The sequence below is a fragment of the Chiloscyllium plagiosum genome, unplaced genomic scaffold (assembly GCF_037043375.1).
Source record: "Chiloscyllium plagiosum isolate Xiang-an unplaced genomic scaffold, Cpla_swu_hap1 HiC_scaffold_18, whole genome shotgun sequence".
Lineage (NCBI taxonomy): Eukaryota > Metazoa > Chordata > Chondrichthyes > Orectolobiformes > Hemiscylliidae > Chiloscyllium > Chiloscyllium plagiosum.
Window position 1 is genome coordinate 42,791,551 of NW_028270156.1, and position 18,800 is coordinate 42,810,350.

Here is an 18,800-nt window from a genome sequence, read left to right on the forward strand (position 1 = left end):
GTTGACAATAGGATGTTAAAATCCAACAAACATCAAAAAAGTAGCCATTACGATGAATGGTTACAGAAACTGACCTGATTATTGATATCTGTCCAACTCTCCGCGCAAGTACAAAAAAGTTTAAATTGTATTTTTAGTATCAATTATCAACGAATTCTGTTTAAAAACAAGAAGAAGTCTTTTGCTGGGAAAGACTTATGGCGCGGGTTTGTTGCATGATTCCAGCAATATCTTTATTGTAAGCATTGTCATGCTGAGACTCGCAATCGTTATTCGTTGCGTTCCTGCATTATCCAGAAACTGCAGGAATGCCATGTCCCGTGGCTTCCTAGGACTCTCAGGTACAATCCCCAGACATAGTCCCTCCTGGAGGTGTGGTGAGGGCGCCACACCGTGGTCAGACTAAGCAGTTGAAGAACTTGGACTCTGCGATAAATCCGCACATGCCACAAAACTGACTCAAAATAGTTCACCCCATTAATCAGAACCCAAACCTCGAGTCCCACAGAAACAGCATTGCCATAGCATCATCTGCTATCTTCAGATTTTCTCATAATCGTTCAAATCGTCCCCGTCATTTTCTCAATCGAATGTTTCTCCGTTTGTATATGGCTTCATGTTCACTGTACCACTGTGAGGTGTCCAAATCTAATTTACAATAGTTTCGATGCGAACATAACGCCGCGCAAAACAAGTTGCTGATTATCCCCGTTTTCTGTGGAGCAGGTAATGGAAAATCTTCTCTGAATCCTGTGTAGCAATGTCCAATTGTTGTTTGATATTTTGTTCAATTGTAATTATAACTTGGAATATTTGAATACAGATCAGTGTTATTTTCATTTATTGAATTATCATTGACTTGCTCATATTCGTGTATTTCATGTAACAATGTGTTTTAGGAGCCACGTTCTGTAGTGTAGTGTTAGGGGAAGAGTGTGAGGTGGGGAATTCTAAACTCTCCTCCCAGGTACAATGAAGAATCTGCACCCTATGTGTAGGCGGGAGGGGAACATAAACATAATATTATTGATGGTACCCTTTTGATTGAAGTAGTTGCACTGGGAGAAAGTTGCATCACATAAAATTGTCAAATTTTTAAAGTAAACCCTGGTGACTGAGGAGGTGTATAATGGTCTCGTGGCTGAAGATCATATAAAGAAAAATGATTTGTCCTGAATCGTGCCTGGCTTCTTGAGTGCTGTAATGCCAAGTCCAGGTAAGTACTGAGTATTCCATTCCACTCCTGTCTTAAACCTTGTGGATGTTAGACAGAATAGTAAGTAACCTGTCCTGGTGTTGTAGCGGTAACATTGATATGGCAGAAACCAAAACAGACATTGCTGGAGAAACTCAGCAGTTCTAGCAGCATCTGTGAAGAGAAAGCAGTTATCATTTTGGGTCTTCAGACTTCCAGCATCCACAGTTCTTTATTTTATATATAGAGCCGATCCTACTGAAGTTCCAATTAATGCAGTCCTCAGAATAGAGTGGATTGTGGCTGTTGGACTGTGACTTAAGTGTAAAAGTGTACGCGCGGCCTATTTTATTGTGGCCTATTTGTTTTTTGAAGATCATTGTTAGCTGACACTTACCAGATGTATTACCTGGCATCTACCAGCCCGAGGACGAATAAAGTCAAAGTCTTTCTATGGGCTGACAAAGGCTGCTGCAGTACCAGTGGATTTGTGATTGGGGCTAACATGAAATCATCAGTGAACAGCCACATTCCTGACCTTATGACAGCAGAAAGGTCATTGATAAAACAAGTAAAGATGCTTAGGCTGAATTACTTCCTTAAAGAACTCCTGTGGTTATGATCTGGAACTATGATCATTGCCTCCCATCAACATGACATTCTTCATATATAAGAGATAGAATTTCAGCCACCAATGGTTATTTAGTTGACCTCTATTGACCTTAGACTCACTCAGGCTGGTGTCCCTTGCAGACAAATTAATGTCAAAGACATCTCTTGTTCTTTTCTCCAGTATTAAGTTCGTGCACCCTGTGATGACATCTGTAATTCTGGCTGAATCTGATGTGCATATTAGTAAATAGGTTAAAGATGAGTAGATGCTTTAAGGCAAAGGAGACATTGGTTAGAAATAAACAAAACATGTGTGGCAATTTTGTTCAAAGAAACAATGCCAGCTGTGAGGAAGGATGATATTCAAGAAGGTTATTAAGTAAGGCCATGTGCATTGAGCTAAGGGAAAAAGGGACGGTTTTACACACACAGTAATATATTTCCATTATCTATGAGTGCTGTGGGCCATCAGCAGCAGTAGAACTGTATTTGACCTTCAGTCGGTAACCTAACCCTCATTCTACCATTATGATCAAACCAAGTGATAAACCCTGGTTCAATGAAGGATGCAGGAGAGCATTCTAGGTGTAGCCCTAGGCATTCCCAAAAATGAAGTGTCAAGTGGTGAGGACTGCAGATGCTGGAAATCAGAGTCTAGATTAGAGTGGTGATGAAGGGCTTTTGCCCGAAACGTTGATTTTCCTGCTCTTGGATGCTGCCTGACCAGCTGTGCTTTTCCAGCACCACTCTAATCTAGTGTCAAATGGTGAGGCTACAATACAGGACTAATTGTATGAGAAACAGCAGATACAGCATGAGCTGCACAGAGCTAAGCAATCACACAACTAACAGACCAGGCTTAACTCTGTGGTCCTGCCATATCCAACTGCGAATAGTAGTGCACAATTAAACAACTAACAAGAGGAAGAGAATCCCCAAAAATACCATCCTCAATGATGGGGGAGCCAAGATGTTAATGCAAAAGCTTAAAGATTTACATCCATCTTCAGCAATAAATACCAAGTGGATGATCAATTTCAGCCCCCTCCTAAGATTACCAACATCACATTTGATTTAGGCATAGTGACCCTAGGTTAAACCCACCAGCAGTCATCTCTCTCTGGTGAAACAGCAGCCTATGGACTTCTGGGACAATGGATACTTTTGTTTCTTTCACTTCATGTGATAACAAGAAACGGCTAAAGGCACTGAACACTTCAAACTATGTCCTCACTATTTTTTTTCCTGCCATTATGCAGACTGCCGAGGTCTGTATGTGACAGTAGCTTTCAGAATCGAAAGTCAATGTGTCTGCGAGCTGATCAGTGTCTGGACCCTCTTAGCAGCTTCTTGATTACACAGTTTATGGGAAACATTAACTGCAAAGGCTGTGGGCCCTGACAATATCCAAGCAATAGTACTGAAGATTTATGTTTCAGAACAAGCCACACACCCCTCAATGAGGGGTGCTACTTGCTGACCACTTGTGGTCAAAGGTGTTTTTCTTTGCAAATTTCTCCAACTACTTGGAGTGTTCGGGAGCACTAAGGCCAGTCCCATCCTTTGTAACACAAGGGACAGGTAGAACCTCAGTACGTAGTGACACTTTAGTGTTGGCTCGATATGGCTACATACAAAAGTGGCCATCAGAATGAGGGTGACAGAATGAGGTATGTTCTTCCCCCTCTTATCCAGAGCCTTGTACGTGATGTCCCTGCGGACACGATCCATCTTAGACCCCAGATGAAGTGAAAGATGGCTCAAGTGACTGCAATGACGCAAATTCTGGGAATGGACCAGACCTGGGCCATGTACAATAACAGAAGGAGTACGTCTCATCTGAATACTAGTTTTGGAAAGGGATCAGTGCTCCCAAAAGCCAAGTTTTTGTCTCACCTTGGAGATTCACTCCTCCCAAGTTTTGACGCATGCCCCAGGCCCTCTGATCCATATTTCCAGCACCTTCAGGTAATCTGTCCTGACGGTGAAGGGGATAAAGGATCAGTCAGCCCAGTTCCCAAAGAACATGGCTTTGCTCTTGCCTCGATTTACCTTGGCCATTTTGAACTGATTACGGATGCTCACGAGATTGTACATTGTCAGCGGATCAGAGCAGAAAACGGCAAAGTCATCTGTGTACACGGAGGCTTTGACCTGCAGTCTCCACTGGCTGGAATAGTCACCTCTCGCAGGGTCACATCCTTCCTGATGGACTTATCAAAAGGCTCTACACAACACACAAACATGGCCACAAGAGAGGGCAGCCCTGCCTAACTCCAGATCTGATTGGGAAGCTTTTTGATTCCCACCCATTGATTTGAGACTATTAATGATGTTGGTGTAGAATAGTTGAATTTAATTGTGGATCCCCTCCCCAATGCCCATTTTTGAAGAGTAGATCTGACCCAGTTGGCGATAACTTTCAATAGGATTTTGTAATCTGCAACCAGCAGTGACATTGTTCTACAATTTGTAATTTCCTCCTTCTCCCCTTTCCACTTGTAGATGAGGGTGATGATACCCACATGCTACCTTCAGAAGCGTACTGTTATACACTTCCAGTAGGTACCTGCCAATCAAATCCCAAAGAACTAAATAAAACCCAGCTGATGAACCGTTGCTACTGGAAATTTTATTCTTTTCAAAAGGACTCAAGGGCACTGGTCAGCTCATCTAGAGATAGCGGCTGGTCCAGCCTCTCCTATGTGCTGTCCTTTAAGACCTCAATGATAGAGGACTGGGAGGCCATGCTATCAGTGTGCCTCGTGTCATACAGTCTGGCAAAAAGGATTTGCTGATGTCAGGCTGAGATGATGTTACCAAGCTGTCTTCATCCTTCAGGCTGCTGAGCACAGAGCTCTCCTTGTGCACCTTCTAGGAGCACAGCTCATCCTGCTCCACGGTGCAGACCCTGGACCAGAAGATTATCTTGGAGGTCTCCGAGGCAAAAAGCGTGGCTTGCTGGCTCTTCACCTCCTGAAGGTCCTCAGTGACATCAACCTCCATCCTCTGCAGCAGGGGTATGTCTGGATGCTTTCCTGGAATTTGGACAGTTTTCCCCATCTCTCTCTCTTGCCTTCCGAACACCTTTGAGGATAAAGAACCTGGTCAATTACTGCTGTACCACTCTGCAGTGATAAACAAAGTGATGGAAGGAGTCATTGACAGAGTTATCAAGTGGTTCTTATTACAGTCATAGAGACGTACAGCACGGAAACAGACCCTTCGGTCCAACTTTGCCATGCCAACCAGATATTCTAAATTAATCTAGTCCAATTTGGCAGCTCATAAACCTCCACACCTTTCCTATTCATACACCCATTCAGATGCCTTTTGAATGCTGTAATTGTACCAGCCTCCACCACTTCCTCTAACAGCTCATTCCATACACGTACCACCCTCTGCATGAAAAGGTTGCCCTTTAGGTCCCTATTAAATCTTTCCCCTCTCACCTTAAAGCTATGCCCTTGAGTTTTGGACTCCCCAATTCTGGGAAAAGACCTTGCCTATTTACCCTATCCATGCCCCTCATGATTTTATAAACCTGTATAAGGCTCCCCCTTAGCCTCTGACTCTCCAGGGAAAACAGCCCCAGCCTATTCAGCCTCTCCCTGTAGCTTAAATCCTCCAATGCTGGCAACATCCTTGTAAAATTTTTTTTGAGCCATTTCAAGTTTCACAACATCCTTCAGCTAACGCAGACACGATGAACCAAGTCGTCTTTTTCAATGCTATAAACATTCTACAACTGTCTAAGTGGTCCAACTGTTCCAGAAGTTTTAGAAAATCATCAACCTTGTGTGATCCTATTTCCACTAAACTGCTTAGCAACCTCCTTCCACTCATGGCTCCTGTATCAGCTGATGTTGTTAATAGAATCTATTTTTGGGTACTGTTTCTCTCTGTTTTACATCTCTTACCCCTGAAATACCTGGACTGGTCTTTCTTCCTGCTCCTGTGCCACTACCTCTGGTCTCCCTAAAAGATCTATCTTTGACCTCTATTATTTCTCACCCATCTGCTGCTCCTTGGTAAAAGCACAGTATCAATTTCCACTGACAACACCTCTCCTAGCTTACCACCATCTCTCTAACCCCTCCACTGTCTTTAAGTGGTCAGCCTAATTGTCTGATTACATTGATTGCACCAAACATACAGAAAGTCAGAATTGGATTTAGGAAAGGCCATAACTGGAAACATGTGGGTGAGAAAAAGTAAGGATGTGAATGAAAAGTTAAATTTGAAAGACTAAAAAACTAGAGTCAGCGTATAGGCAGCAATAGGCATAAGGGGTGGAGGCCTTGAAAGAGATTGGGCATTAAACAGTATTTGTGAGTTCTGAGAGTCCCTAAAATCATTCTAGCCCAGACATGAAACTATCTTGTTGGACTAAATGCATATGCATGATGCCCAACACATACTTGTCCAAGTATCTCATTTTTATTTTTCTCAACTACTGTAGAGTCATAATTTTTTCATATTTCATATTTGATCAAACTTTTGAACGGCTTTAAAATGTTATTGAAATTCAATTCTAGTGACAGTCCTAAGTTTAATTATTCTTGACATTTAAGTGATTGCAGTCGTTATGTTTCAGATAGTGAATTCAAATTAAATTTTGAAGATGTTTTCTTTTAAGGTTGCTTGTTTCTGGATCCATAAAATTAAAATTATTTAGAAACATCTGTAACAAGAGTCATAGAGTCACAGAAATGTACAGTACAGAAACAAACCCTTCGGTCTAACTCTTCCATGCTGACCAGATATCCTAACCTAATCTCGTCCCATTTGCCAACACTTGGCCCATATCTCTCTAAAACCTTCCTATTCATATACCCATCCAGGTGCCTTTGAAATGCTGTAATTGTACCAGCCTCCACCACTTCCTCTGGCAGCTCATTCCATAAAGGCATCACCCTCTGCAAGAAAATGTTGCGATTTAGGTCCATTTTAAATCTTTCCCCTCTCACCCTAAACCTATGCCCTCTATTCCTGGACTCCCCTACCCCAGTGAAGACTTTGTCTATTTTTCGATCATGCCCCTCATGATTTTATAAACCTCTATAAGGTCACCCCTCAGCCTCTGATGATCCAGGGAAAACAGCCCCAGCCTATTCAGCCTCTCCCAGTACCTCAAAATCTCCAACCCAGGCAATCCTTGTAAATCTTTTAAGAACCCTTTCAAGTTTCACAACATCTTTCCGATAGGAAGGAGACCAGAACTGCATGCAATATTCCAAACGTAGCCCAACCAATGTCCTGTACAGCCATAACATAACCTCCCAACTCCTGTACTCAAGGCTCTGACCAATAATGGAAAGCATACCAAACGCCTTCTTCACTATCTTATCTTCCAAGGAACCATGATCTTGCTCTCCAAGGTCTCTTTGTTCAGCAACACTCCCCAGAACTTGATTATTAAGTGTATAAATCCTGCTAAGATGTGCTTTCCCAAAATGCAGCACCTCGCATTTATCTGAATTAACTCCATCTGCCGCTTCTCAGCCCATTGGCCCATCTGATCAAGATCCTGTTGTAATCCGAGGTAACCTTCTTTACTGTCCACTGTACCTCCAATTTTGGTGTCATCTGCAAACTTACTAACTATAGCTCCTATGTTCACATCCAAATCATTTATATAAATGACGAAAAGCAGTGGACCTAGCACCAATCCTTGTGGCACTCCATTGGTCACAGGCCTCCAGTCTGAAAAACAACCCTCCACCACCACCCTGCGTCTTCTACCTTTGAACCAGTTTTGTACCAAATGGCTAGTTCTCCCTGTATTCCATGAAATCTAACCTTGCTAACCAGTCTCCCATGAGGACCCTTGTCGAACATCTTACTGATGTCCATCTCGATCCCATCTATTGCTCTGCCTTCACCAATCCTCTTTGTTACTTATAGAGTCATAGAGATATACAGCATGGAAACAGACTCTTTGGTCCAACCCGTCCATGCCGACCAGGTATCCCCACCCAATCTAGTCCCACCTGCCAGCACCTAGGCCATATCCCTCCAAACCCTTCCTACTATATACTAATCCAAATGCCTCTTAAATGTTGCAGTTGTACCAGCCTCCACCACTTCCTCTGGCAGCTCATTCCACACAGTTACCACCCTCAGCGTGAAAAAGTTGCCCCTTAGGTCACTTTTATATCTTTCCCCTCTCACCCTAAACCTATGCCCTTTAGTTCTAGATTCCCCCACCCCAGGGAAAAGACTTTGCCTATTTAGGAGAAAGTGAGGTCTGCAGATGCTGAAGATCAGAGCTGAAAATTTTTTGCTGGAAAAGCGCAGCAGGTCAGGCAGCATCCAGGGAACAGGAGAATCGACATTTTGGGCATAAGCCCTTCTTATGCCCGAAACGTCGATTCTCCTGTTCCCTGGATGCTGCCTGACCTGCTGCACTTTGCCTATTTACCCTATCCACGCCCCTCATAATTTTGTAAACCTCTATAAGGTCACCCCTCAGCCTTCGACACTCCAGGGAAAACAGCCCCAGACTGTTCAGCCTCTCCCTATAGCTCAAATCCTCCAACCCTGGCAACATCCTTGTAAATCTTTTCTGAACCCTTTCAAGTTTCACAACATCTTTCTGATAGGAAGGAGACCAGAATTGCACGCAATATTCCAACAGTGGCCTAACCAATGTCCTGTACAGCTGCAACATGACCTCCCAACTCCTGTACTACACCTCTTCTGCTCACATCCAAATCATTTATATAAATGACAAAACGTAGAGGACCCAGCACCAATCCTTGTGGCACTCCACTGGTCACAGGCCTCCAGTCTGAAAACAACCCTCCACCACCCTCTGTCTTCTACCTTTGAGCCAGTTCTGTATCCAAATGGTTAGTTCTCCCTGTATTCCGTGAGATCTGACCTTGCTAACCAGTCTCCCATGGGGAACCTTGTCGAATGCCTTACTGAATTCCATATAGATCACATCTACTGCTCTACCCTCATCAATCCTCTTTGTTACTTCTTCAAGAAACTCAGTCAAGTTTGTGAGACATGAGTTCCCACGCACAAAGCCATGTTGACTATCCCTAATCAGTCCTTGCCTTTCCAAATACATGTAAATCCTGTCCCTCAGGATTCCCTCCAACAACTTGCCCACCACCGACATCAGGCTCACTGGTCTATAGTTCCTTGGCTTTTCCTTACCACCTATCTTAAATAGTAGCACCATGTTAGCCAACTTCCAGTCTTCTGGCACCTCACCTGTGACTATCGATGATACAAATATCTCAGCAAGAGGCCCAGCAATCACTTCCCTAGCTTCCCACAGAGTTCTAGGGTACACCTGATCAGGTCCTCTCCTCAGCAGATAATCTACATCTTAAAGAGGTTAACATTTCAGGTTTAACCCTTCACTGGAACTCGTACAAATTAATTGTTTCACATAGTTTTCTTCCCTGTGCAGTTGGACACACTCTTGAGGATTCCATCTCAGGACCTGTTGCATCCTATTGCCCTGACGTTTGCACAACATTGGCCACTGGACACATTCAACCCACAGGCCCTACCTTACCCGATGAGACGAATCTTAACTGTCAAGTGAAAACGTTTTGCTCAAATCTAATTACAATATTTATAATAAGCAAGTGTCCAACGAAAATAAAAAAAGGCGTTTTTTTTTAAATAACTATGATTTCGTGAGACATTATTGACTCTAGGATAATCCTAGAGAGTTGGTAGTCCTAAGTACTTTTCTTGGAAAATGGTGATAAGGCATGTCCCCTGACAGCTGCAACCAGACATTTCTGCAGCTCGCTGACTGACTTCTACTGCCGTTTCGGACAAGTCCTTTTGATTGACGTGAGGAGGAAGTGGAGGGTCTTCTTGTCACGGAACATCGGTGCAGTTCAGACCTGCAGCCCAGACCCCTGAGACTGTATGAGTCACTTGTGAATGGAACCAAGTGCTGGCGAGCAAGAGGGAATTGTTATTTTGAATGGCTCCTATTTGGGAAGCCGCTTAGACCTGCCCCAAGTCTGCGTGTGTTTTCGAGTATTTCCTGGGGGAGGAACCAAACGATGGCTGATTCCAAAGGAAGAGCTTGTGGTACAGAGTCCCTATAATGTTATTAAAAACCACGGCGGGTAAGAAAGTGACAGTGTGGGAGTGTTACTCAGCTGTTTAATGTGGTATTAATACAGTCCCAGAGGGTGGGCTTTAATAGTGAAGCTTACTTCATGAAACACGTATGGATTTTGTTTTCTTCGAGCGGAAATCTGGCGTAAGATGGTGCAGTTGGTGAGAGGACAGGTTGTAGTTCGGACCGGAGTTATACTGTGCTCTAATAATAGCTGCGCTGCCGTTGGCGCCAACAGTTTTCAGGTTAGGTACGTGGAGAAAGTTTCGGTTCCTGAAGTTGGATTTAAAATTTGTTTAATGTTTAAGGCGAGCACCCACACTGAAACTTGTTGTGAAAGGCCTGCTATAGACCGCGCAATTTTGAAAGCAGACTTCACCCGCCTTACCTGGAGATCCCAGCACTGCTGTGCATCTAGACTTAACTATATAGTTTTGCAACAAGGTAAGAAAAATATATAATCGCTGCCCAAAAAAAATCATGACGGGTTATGCAAATGACACAACTGTTTCTCAAGTAAAACTTAACCGTTTAATTGACTCTCGTTAACCAAACAGGGAGGACATTATTGTAACCACTTTAGCAACTAAATAAGATGGATATAGAAAACTCTTGTTGAATAAATGGAAAAGTTTCAAAACCAAGCTTGCAAATGGAGGTAAACACTACTATGCTAGCATGGGGCATGTGGTGTTGTTGACTTAGGAAATAAAATGGCAAAAGTGTGAAAGAAATTCAAACAGAAAAGCAAATTGGGTTGTGAACCTTTTCTTTAAAAAAAACATTTCTGGAAGATAGAAGAAATTGGGCTGTTTTATGTCACAATGCATTCAGAAAAACAGGCTAATAGTGAGCAAGTGCCCTATCTTGAAGTGTGAACAGATGGAAAACGTAACAGGGATTTCAACACTAACATGTTTAAAGAATCAGATAATAAGCTACAAGAATGAACATCAAGTAATTTAATCCTTAAATTTACAATCATTAATATAACAGCATTGGGTCTTGTCTTCACACAAGGTGCGTATGCTCTCTCTCTCTCTCATTTCTAGCAGGGGTTTTTTGGATAAGATCATAAGTAGTACATGTAGGCCATCCAGCTCATCACGTTTGCTCCACTGTTCAATGAGATCATGGCTGATTTGATAACCCCCAATTCCTCCTTCCTGTCTTTTCCCCCAAAACTTTTGATTTCCATACTAATTAAAAATCTCTTAAGTAGCATAAACCTTGGGCAAATAATCACTTTCTAGACCATACGGATAGCAAATAGTTTGCATGTATTAAATCAGCTGACATTGCATAAATTCAAACTTTGGGAAATAACTCCAAGCCTTTCACTGGGTGATCTGGCAGTTGGAGCTATAAAGGGTACCTTTTTATACTTGTATGCCATTTAGTTTTTATGTATACTGTAATCCAGGTAGAATAAAACTTGTGGCTATACATGAAGCTAATGTTACAATGAAGACTGATACAGTTTTGGTATCGCATCCAGGTAGTCTTGATGCAAGACAGTATGATAATGAAACACACAAGATTAGCATGTTATAAACGATGTGCAGAATGATTTGCAAAAGTAGACTTCGTAAAAGTAACACTTAATGCACTTTGGGTAAAAAATGTTGACTGGTAATTTCATCTTTCACCAGGATTGCGTTACCATGGAACCTAGCAGCTGCCAACTTCACAGTGCTTTGAGGCGCTCATCAGAGCTTGGGCGTGCAGTCCTGAAGCGTGCTCGGAATAGGAGAGTACATTGGTCGCCAGATGATCCGTCATGCGGTGCAGAAAGCGAATCAGTAGAGTCTTCAGTTCAGAAAGATGAGGTAAAAGTGCAAGCTGAAGCATGCCACGTAACAAAGTCTTCAGTACCAAGTGGTGAAATATTAACACATGAAGAAGTACATGAAGCATCGTTTCCAATAGGGAAAGCTGAAGTTATAACACAGGAGAAAATATGTGAAGTACCATCTTCAACAGCGAGAGATGAGATGAGAGTCCAAAATAAAATAGTTGCAGAAGCATTCTGTTCAACAGCAGGAGATGAAAAGTTAAAACAAAATATAGTTTGCAGGACTTCAGCATCTTCAACATCAAGAGATCACAAGGCACAAAATAGAGCACCTTATATAGGTCCTTCAGTAGTGCACAATAAGGTGAAAGGACGAGATAATGTGTGTAGAATAACAGAACCTTCAACAGCAAAGAATGAAGTGATAACATGGAATAGAATATGTGGATCCACAGCACATTCAGTGAGAACTAAGGTTGTGGCTAATTTTATTTGTTTTGTTTCCTAGAGATAGTTGAAAGTACTAATGATTTGTGTTCACGAAAGACCTAGTGTATTAGTAGAAATTGGTATACATTTAGATTAATATAATAGAAAACTCCAGGAATCCCACAGATCACTTAAATAAATAATGCCCTTTATGATTCCATCGTATTGCTGCATACCAAGAAAGCAATATATAGAGAAGCTCTGGAACTGAAGAAAATTAAAATGATCAAAAATAACTTTTCAAAAAGTTAGCAGTAAAATGACAACATGGAATGAGTCAATTGGTCCAAAATGGTTAATGATGATATTTCGGGCAAACAGTAGTCTCAATTCCTTGTCATAGTCATAGTTACACAGCACAGGAACAGACTCTTCGATCCAACCAGTCCTCACTGAACATAATCCCAAACTAAACTAGTTCCACCTGTCTGCTGCTGGCCCATATCCCTTAAAATCTTTCCTGTTTATGTACTCATCCAAATGTCTTTTAAATGTTGTAACTGTGCCTGCATCCACCACTTCCCCCGAAAGTTCATTCGACACACGAACCTCCCTTTGTGTAAAATGTTGCTGTCTTTTTTAAATCTCTCTGCTCTCCTGTTCAAAATATGCCCCTTGCAAAATTTCCATATCCATTATTGTCTTTCAATCATCTATCGATTAAAAGTTGGTATGTTCTTCTCTTCAATCCCTAATTCCTTTTGTGAATTTCACAACTTCTCAGCCCTCTTGAGTATGCAAGTTACCTGCTTTCTTCTGTTCTAAATACCTCCCATTTAAACTTGGACATTTCTGCTTCCTTGCGATAGCTCAACCATTAGAGACAAATGGTTGGTCTCTGTATTTTGTCGCATCCACAATGGGTTGCGAGCTGACCTTAAAATAAGGAGTTAGGTTAAAGGTAATTGTTGAGACTGGCAAAAAATGGGAAATAGATTCTAGAACATTTGGGAAAACTGTTCATACAAACAAGGAGCAGAAGAATGCTATTCAGCCCTTTAAGCCTATTCTGCCTTTCAATAAGACTATAAGGAGTGGGTCATTTGGCCCCTCACCTGTTCCACTATTCAATAGGATCATGAGGAATTTCTTCTGAGGTTTGAGAGTCTTTAGAACTTCTTGTCACAGAGCTGTGACAGCAGAGTCCTTGTGTATATTTAAGGTTGGGATAGATAAATTCTTGATCAATAGGACAATCAAGGGTTATGGGGAAAGGACAGAAAAATGAATGAGTTTTGTTGGATCAACCATGATCCTGCTGAATGGCAGGGCAGGCTTGAGGGGCTGAACAGCCTACTCCTGTTCCTAGTTCTTATGGTTTTATGGTCTTACTTCCTAGGACATCTTTTACTTGAAAGTCATTTATTAACCTATTTCATTAACCATTACCAGATCCAGGTTAGCCTGCTCCCTGGTTGACTCCATGATGTATTGCTGTAGGAAACCTATTCCTAATGCACTTGATGAATTTGTTGTCATGGAAAAGCTTTTCCAATATGATTAATCAACATGAAGATTAAAGTCGCCCATTATTATTGCCCTATTATTTTGTCATGCTTCTATAATTTGTTGTCTTATATCCTTTCCTATAGTTTGGCTGTTGTTTGCGGCAGGGAGAGTGGGGAGGGGGTCTACATACTATGCCTAGGAATGTTGCCTTTCCCTTGCTGTTGTTTACCTCCACCCAAATGGACTCTACATCATCTGAGCTGAGATCATCTCTCAATTGTTCTTATTTCATCTCTTATTAACAGTGCTATAATGCCATCCTTAAAAACATTGACCATCGCTTTGCTCAGTAGTCCTGACAGGATCCCACCCGTGGTGTCAGCATCTTGGTAGATTGACTTATGGCACCTTAAAAACCCAATATTATTCTAATTTATAGAAACACAGTACAGGAGAAACTGCAGCATCTGTGGATAGAGAAACAGTTAGTGTTTTTTGAGTCATTGAAATATTCTCTCTCTCTCTCACACCAGACCTGCTGAGTTCTTGCAGCACATTCCATTTTTATTTGTCAGATTTTCACCTTCTGCATATTTTACTTGTTTGTGATTATTATTGTATCTCTTTCAGGCTAAACAAGAATGGAGTGACATTGATGAAGCTTTTGCTTCAGTTCTACAATGTTTGGCTCATGCTACCAGACAGTGTAAGGTAAGAAATGTCGATATTCAAATCTGTACAATTCTTTTTCACAAATTAACAAACATTTCTTAGGACATTAGCAAAATACATTCAGTATTGCAGATGAGACCAACTGAGCATAATCTCCAAATGAGAGGGTCACTATTATTCATCAACTTGTACCTGTTTAATTATATCACTACAAGTTGTAGTTGCAAATGTTTTATTCCAGAAAGGTAGGTGGTGATAGAGTATTGGTGCCTAATCTTTTACAAATTTTTTGTAAGATTTATTTACTAGCACACTTTACAAACATGCACCTCAAACCCAACCATCACAATTTTAATATGCTTTTTGAGTGAATCCCTACATACTGCCCACCATTTGAATGCAATTGAATAGTCAGTTATTGTACAATTAACACCAACTCACATTTTTTCTGAAATATCAAGTTACAAGATTATAATGGCAATCAATATAGTTTATCAGTTGGCAAAACTTGTTTCTCTTGGTCAACTAACAATTAGTGTCAAAGGCAGGAGTTGTAAAGAATAAACAAAAAAAGGACTTGTACCTGCTTATTATGGAAGGCTAAAAATAAAAACAAAAGTTGTAGTTTGAAGTAATGGCTATCCCATGTTTTATTGGGGACAAGTTATGGAAAATAAATGTTTATAGAATAAAGCACAGTTAAGTTAATTGAAATTAATATTAGGAATATATCCAGGATACAAAAAATTGAGAATTTTATATAGTACAACATGGTCTAGATTATTGTTTACACAGAGATCCAAGAAAGATCAGTGCAATGCTTTGGGTGTGTTTCATGTATAGCACTGGAGACTGTGGGATATGGAACAAGAAACTGAGGAAGAATCAGGAATTACTGGACAAATGATGTCAAGAGTGACTTGTCCATCCTTTTTAAACCCTTTTCTGACACCATTCTGAGTTTAAGCTGGTCCCTTCACAAGCTTTTTATCAGATTTGATCCTGTGGTGAGCTTCCAAACATATTCACATGCCATAATAAAAAGCACTGTTTCCACATCATGAACATTGCCCAATTTCACCCAGCCTAGACTCATCTGATCAAACCCTCATTCTTGTCTTTGTTACTGCTGGTTTATACTATTCTAACACACTTCTGACTATCCTCCCACATTCTCCCCTTCTTAAACCTGAGGTAATCTAAAACTATACTGTCCATGTCTTGCAAAAAGTTCTTTCCCTATCACCTCTGCATTTTGTGACCTACATTGCCTCCCTGTAGCATAATACCTTGATTTTAAGTTTCTAATCCTTGTTTTAAGCTCTTACTGTGGCCTCACATTCCTCCTTCCAATCTTTTTAATCTCCTAATTTACTCAGTCCCACTTTTATTTTAAATGTTTTCATTGCTAGTGATGGTCATAGTCTGGGCCTGAGCAATGATTTAAATGTTGACCTGCACTGTTTCTGTAAGTATGCCTTTTGGGTAGGTGCTCTAAGTAAAGTGCTGATTTGGTCCTGATGTAAATTTAAAATTAATAATTACTATTGAAAGATCCTTTGCATCATGAGTTACTCAGCTAACTCTTGTGTCCTTAACAGTTCAGATAATCGAAAGTCAAAAAATTTCTTTTTCACACTATTATTTAAATGATATTCAGCTGGATTTTTTTATTTTGATGCTTCAAACAAATAGTGATATTCCTTTGGGTTATACTGTTTGGGTCACTAATGTAGCTGATGCTGGGTTAACCTTTCTGTCATTGCCATATAACACACACGAGGAAGATTGTTTTGAAGCCAGTCAACTCATACCAGGGTATCACTGCAGAAATTCTCCAGGGCCAAGTCATAGGCCTAGCTATATTATGTTATGTAAATGTCACAGTATCCCTAATATTGTTGTGGTTGTACCTATCCCACATGGATTATAGCACTTCGAGAAGGTGGCTCATCAGCATTTCCAGATCAGTTGGGTACCAATCCAATATGAAAGAATATCTTTTAAAAAGCTAATGCTAAAATCTGATGTGTAATTTTACTTTATTCCTTTTTTCCTTACTGATGAGAAGGTGTCTTGCAATTTGTAGATCAGTTATACAATGTATTTTGCACAAAACTAATTGATTTCATATTAGCCAAGTTGGTCAGGTCTGATATTAACAGGTAGCACAAGCCCAACTCAGCCAGTTTTGTGTTATATTAATGGCTGATGTAAAATCCCCTTTTGAAATGATTACCTAACACTTTGATTATGAACAAAGGATTTGCTGCTATGTAGCTGTTCTTCAGTAATGGTGGCATTTAACCAGCATTTTGCTAGATGTGAGATGAATTTGTTTTAAAAAGTCATATAGCTTTGACTGGTCAGTGATGACCATTGGTTAAGCACAGCTGTGCTAACTTTAATAGTTATATAACCCGAAACTGGTGTCTTGAGTATAACAGCATAAAATAACATTGAACTACTGGTAGAAAATACATGGTGTACAATCCCAATAGCTAATGTTTTGCAACTTAATGTTTCACCCAAACTATAATGACAACCCATTTCAATTGATAAGGGTTTAAGTGAAGTCTGAGTACAATTAACTTATTGTAATAATTGTGCTGTGGCTTTTATCTTGTAGCACTATTATAAGGATGTACCTCTAAATGAAACAGACAAATTGGAAGAAAACCATATTCGTCGATACCACATGGGGCCATCAATAACCAAAGTTCCTGTGAGTAAGAGATCTAGATGTAGAATGGGCAAGAATTTCTGATGAACTTAAGATGGGAGCAGTGTCAGGAAATTCATAGTTAATCATTTTGCAATCTTTGGTAAAAGGGTGTAATGCTGATTGACAGGTGTGGGGAGAAACAAAACTAATATTTTAAAAAGTGCTCAGGTCCAAAGTCAATCTGTCCCTTTGTGACTTTGCTACCAGCGATTGTCTGGTAGTTTGTACATTATGAAACTTGGACGGGTTCAGAAAAGAGTTACAAGGATGTTGCCAGGGTTGGAGGATTTGAGCTAAAAAAAAAAGTATTTGCAGCTTATGCACAGCCCTTTTGAGCAGAAGGAACATTGCTTTTGATTAGAGTCTGGAGTCTGCACAAAATGACCTACACCTTTTTGAGATTCTCACTGCATGTTGGTTTTGCCCTGAGACCGCCTGTGCCGACTGCATTCAGGAAAATCATGGCTGCAAGTGATCCTGACACAGTAGTTGATTTGTCAAAAGTGAATTACATGTACAATAAAGCCAATAAATGCTTGAATAGTTTTTTTAAATTACAGAATAATCTGGTAATAGGATTTGCTGTGACCTAACAGTTTCTCTTTTTTTTAAACAACTAGGTTAGATACACTGATAAGGTTCATATTCAAGTTGCACCAGGTTCTTACGCAGTGACAGCAAAATCCAAAATTTCAGAGAGACAACAGACGCGTGTGATACATTTGGGTCCAAATCAGACGATCAATCTTGCCTTTCATGTCTGAAGTATGGGCAAGAAAGATTTGGACAGCTTATGACAATAACCCAGTGGCCCTACATTTATTTTCATTTAGGGACATTTGGAACTTTGAATATCTGCACAATGGTCATCTTTTACAATTAAAATATTTTTTCTCTGAACATTTGAGAACTGAGTGAAGCAACCATTTTTTGAAGTGTAATGTTGCTTAGTTCATTTGAATGTAATACAGTTTTAAAATGGAACATAATTGAATTATATAATGTATTTTATTATGGTTTTATGTGACAACTTTTATTTTTAATACAGCTCTTGTACTTTTATAAAAGTGATTAATTTTCAATAGACTTGACCAATATTTGTTTTAATAACCACTTTCATAATGTGACAAACGGATTGAATGTGTTTTCTTACTGCCACAATCAGTGTTTTGCATGGTAAAATGTTTATTTTCCTGCTCTTTGTATGTATTCCAATTAAATATCAGCATGCTTTTGTGAATTTTAAATTATTATTTTAAATCCTCATAGTTACCTAGAATTGAATGAGCCCCACCCACTCAGTCACAGAAACACAGATTGGATGCAAATAAAGATGTTTGTACTTTGCAGCTTACAGATAATTTAGTCTCTGATTTATGATGACCATTTTCTTATGAAGTAGGTTGAGGTATCTTGGAGGGAATCAATAATTTTAAGTTTAAATGAAGAATTCACAGCACGTTGTGAAGTTCCTTTTTGGTCACGTATCCAGGAAGTTGGTTCTCATGTGAATTTTGAAACATGCACAGGTTACGTGCTTTGGCTGCTTGATGACTTGCAGCTAGTTTGAATCGAGTTCTCAGACTGGTTGATGGGTGTGTTAACAGCTGCTAGTTGATCTTGTAAACGAAGAAATCTTTGCTGATTCAACATGTGCTTTTTACAAGTTCAAGGTATTTTCCAAAATAAGGTGGTGTGTTCATCTTGATTCCATATCTTGTATTCTAGGTTAACATGTCTGAGGCTTACCCCCTTTTTTTAG

General features: G+C 40.2%; 1 protein-coding gene across 6 annotated transcripts; it reads left to right on the plus strand.

Moving 5' to 3' along the window:
* Window positions 1-574: 574 nt before the first annotated feature.
* Window positions 575-18,380, plus strand: akip1 (A-kinase interacting protein 1). Of its 6 annotated transcripts, none has more exons than XM_043705858.2 (6): window positions 9,741-9,877; window positions 10,217-10,352; window positions 11,561-11,737; window positions 14,272-14,352; window positions 16,943-17,038; window positions 17,659-18,375. In XM_043705858.2, exons 3-6 carry the CDS (start codon window positions 11,573-11,575, stop codon window positions 17,800-17,802), a joined length of 486 nt encoding a protein of 161 aa, XP_043561793.1. In that variant the 5' UTR covers window positions 9,741-9,877; window positions 10,217-10,352; window positions 11,561-11,572; the 3' UTR covers window positions 17,803-18,375. The 6 variants fall into 6 exon arrangements, with proteins under 6 accessions (XP_087852679.1, XP_043561790.1, XP_043561793.1 ...); XM_043705856.2 differs by having other exon boundaries at window positions 9,778-9,915; XM_087996553.1 differs by lacking the exons at window positions 9,741-9,877; window positions 10,217-10,352 and adding an exon at window positions 575-726 and having other exon boundaries at window positions 17,659-18,380.
* The last annotated feature ends 420 nt before the right edge of the window (window positions 18,381-18,800 follow it).

Excerpts from the sequence above, each read along its gene's own strand:
- akip1 (XM_043705855.2), top strand. The coding sequence starts at position 9,725 with ATGGAACCAAGTGCTGGCGAGCAAGAGGGAATTGTTATTTTGAATGGC. Across the intron at positions 9,878-11,560 it reads TTCCAAAGGAAGAGCTTGTG|GATTGCGTTACCATGGAACC; the intron begins GTACAGAGTCCC and ends ATCTTTCACCAG. Across the intron at positions 11,738-14,271 it reads CTTCAGTTCAGAAAGATGAG|GCTAAACAAGAATGGAGTGA; the intron begins GTAAAAGTGCAA and ends TATCTCTTTCAG.